This window comes from Cebus imitator, unplaced genomic scaffold (genome assembly GCF_001604975.1).
Source record: "Cebus imitator isolate Cc_AM_T3 unplaced genomic scaffold, Cebus_imitator-1.0 Scaffold201, whole genome shotgun sequence".
Classification (NCBI taxonomy): Eukaryota; Metazoa; Chordata; class Mammalia; order Primates; family Cebidae; genus Cebus; species Cebus imitator.
In genome coordinates, this window is record NW_016107516.1 from 1858369 (window position 1) to 1860955 (window position 2587).

Consider the following 2587-nt stretch of genomic DNA (forward strand, 5'->3'; position numbering starts at 1 on the left):
CATGTTGGCCAGGCTGGTCTCAAACTCCTGACCTCAAGTGATCCACCTGCCTCGGCCTCCCAAAGTGCTGGGATTACAGGCGTGAGCCACCGCACCTGGCTCCTCTTTATGTCTTTAATACTAAAGGAGTAATACAGAAGAATGTACTCCTGTATTACAATTAATACATTCTCCTGTATTACTTGTGCTCCTCAAAAGCAAATGCCTATACCTAGATTATATCACTTACATCACAGCATTACCTGAGACCGATTTCTACTTCTACCCCTAGCTTATTTGAGCACTCACTGTTAAATAGAAATAATTTATCTGGGACTGTGTGACCCTGGTTGAATCATACCATTAATCTAGGCTTCCTTTTTCTCATTTGTAAAATAAGGGAGTTGAGCCCGTTGGTGTAAAAGACCTTCTCAGCACTGATGCTCTATGATTCTGTTACTGGTTCCCTTCATGCTCTGAGGCTCTGGGAAGCTCTGCTAGGTAAATGATGAAGGGCGGGGTGGGGGGAATCTCTTTCCAAAGAAAGAGATCAAAATGTAATGTTCCATACTCTTACCTGAAGTCCACTATTGCAACCGAAGTAAAATAACGACTCAGAGAGGGCGATGTACTGTACACATCTGTGAGCTAAAACAAACAGAAGCAAATAAAACCACACACATTACTGACAGATCACATTACACATCACCTGACAAAGCAAAACTACTTTAAGACAAAGGAGATTCCACTCTAGCCTGGAATCAACTCATCTGGAGGTTCTGGATCTAGACATAGGAAGGTTTGAGCCTATGGTAAACCAAAACTCAAGTTAACACTATTTCAAAATAACTGCATTTATAAGGACCACATGACTCAGCTTCTCTCAGAAGTTACACTGGCACCTCGTGGCCTTAGTGGTGAGAAGGCCAGCAGCTGCAGCCCATACAGACCTCACAGACTGTGGGAAAGAGAGAAGACCTGGAAGCGGCTGCTGGACAGCAGCAGCACAGCCCCCTCAGCACCTGGGACATTGCTTAGCCCAGGGTTTCTTTCTTCCTTCTCCAGAGCTTCACTGCAAAGACAAACCGCCATGCTAAGCCATGGGTCTAGCACATCCCTGGACAAAGAGGGGAACTGCAAAGATAGGGAGGCTTTATTTTATGCATGAAATATTGCAAGCATCATAAAAAAAATAATGACACCTGTGTTTCCACTACCTAGCTTTCATGTCTTCACATTTTGCTATATTGGGTTCAGCCCTTTAATTCAAGAAACAAAATAAAGCTAAAGTGACTCCTACATACCATTCAGTTCCTGCTGTCTCTTCCTTAGAACAAACCATCATCCCAAAGCTGGCATGCATCTTTCCTTGCAAATTACTACTTCCTTATATAATCATAACAAACTATAATTTGTGTTTTTATTCCAACAAAAGGCACCATATTCTACATAATCTTCTAAAACTTGCTTTTTTTCACTCAAAATTACATTTAAGATTTACCCATGAAGTAAATCTCAGTAAAGGGCATTCACCTAACTTCTGCATAGATTTCTTTAAATGATGATGCCAGCTTATCAATTCCTCTACGGATGATCATATGCACTATTTCCAACTTTCCCCTATTACAACCTAGGCTGAAGCAATCATCCTTGAATGTCCCTGTGCATCTCTTCTCGGACATGTAGGAGTTTCCATTGGGCATATGCCAAGAAAAGGAATTGCTGGGTCCAAGGGTAGGTGCATCTCTAACTTCACAAAAATTGCTCTCCCTTTCCCATTCCTCCCAGGAATGTATACATATCCATGTCCCACATCCTTACCAGCACTTAGTGTTACCAAACTTAAATTTCTGCCACTCTGATGGGTATGAAATAGTGCTTCATATTGTTTTGATTTGTACCGCCTTGCTTACTAGTGAGGTGGAACATCTTTTCCCGTGTTTATCAACTCTGGGACTTCTCATCTCTGAATTTCTCACTCATTTCCTGTCCTCCTCTTGGCTTATCTGTCTTTTTCTTATTTATCTAAAGTGGTTAGTTTTATATTCTGGATACTAGTTGTTGATATTATGTTACAAATATCTTTTCCCAGGCATTGAGTAGTTGTGTTTCAGAGATCTGAATCCTAAACTAATAGTACTCAGGAGCATGTGCCAACCCCAGCTACAGTCATTATGGCTTAATGACCTATTACTTTATTCAGTAACAAGCGGTAGAGCATACAGAAAACAGCAGTGCCCTATAGGAACTCACCTTGTCTCCCCTCAAGTCTAAATGGAATGTCAAGGATGCTGCACTTCCACAATGCACTCTCATTGAATTCAACATGTACAACCTATCTCTCAAAGAGAGAACAAAAGATGAGAGTACCTGCTATTTGTGCTCTTCTAATCTTGTCATTATTGTTGTGATCTTTATAAAAACCTGGCGGAACAGGCATTAACATATCTCCCCTTTTCACTGGAAGATAAAACAGCACTCCATTCTGTGAGATGAAGGAAACTGTCCCACGGGTGGATCACGAGGTCAAGAGATCGAGACCATCCTGGCCAACATGGTGAAACCCTGTCTCTACTAAAAATACAAAAAATTAGCTAGGCATGGTGGC

At 41.4% G+C, this 2587-nt stretch overlaps 1 protein-coding gene across 2 annotated transcripts in view; it reads right to left on the reverse strand.

Annotated features, from left to right (window-relative positions):
* The window catches only part of CUNH3orf52 (chromosome unknown C3orf52 homolog), a 36501-nt gene that overhangs the window by 9800 nt on the left and 24114 nt on the right, over positions 1-2587 (reverse strand). For both annotated transcript variants that reach the window (XM_017547792.2, XM_017547791.1), the window contains one exon: positions 557-627. In XM_017547792.2, coding sequence (XP_017403281.1) covers positions 557-627 — 71 coding nt within the window. The remainder of the gene's footprint in view (positions 1-556; positions 628-2587) is intronic.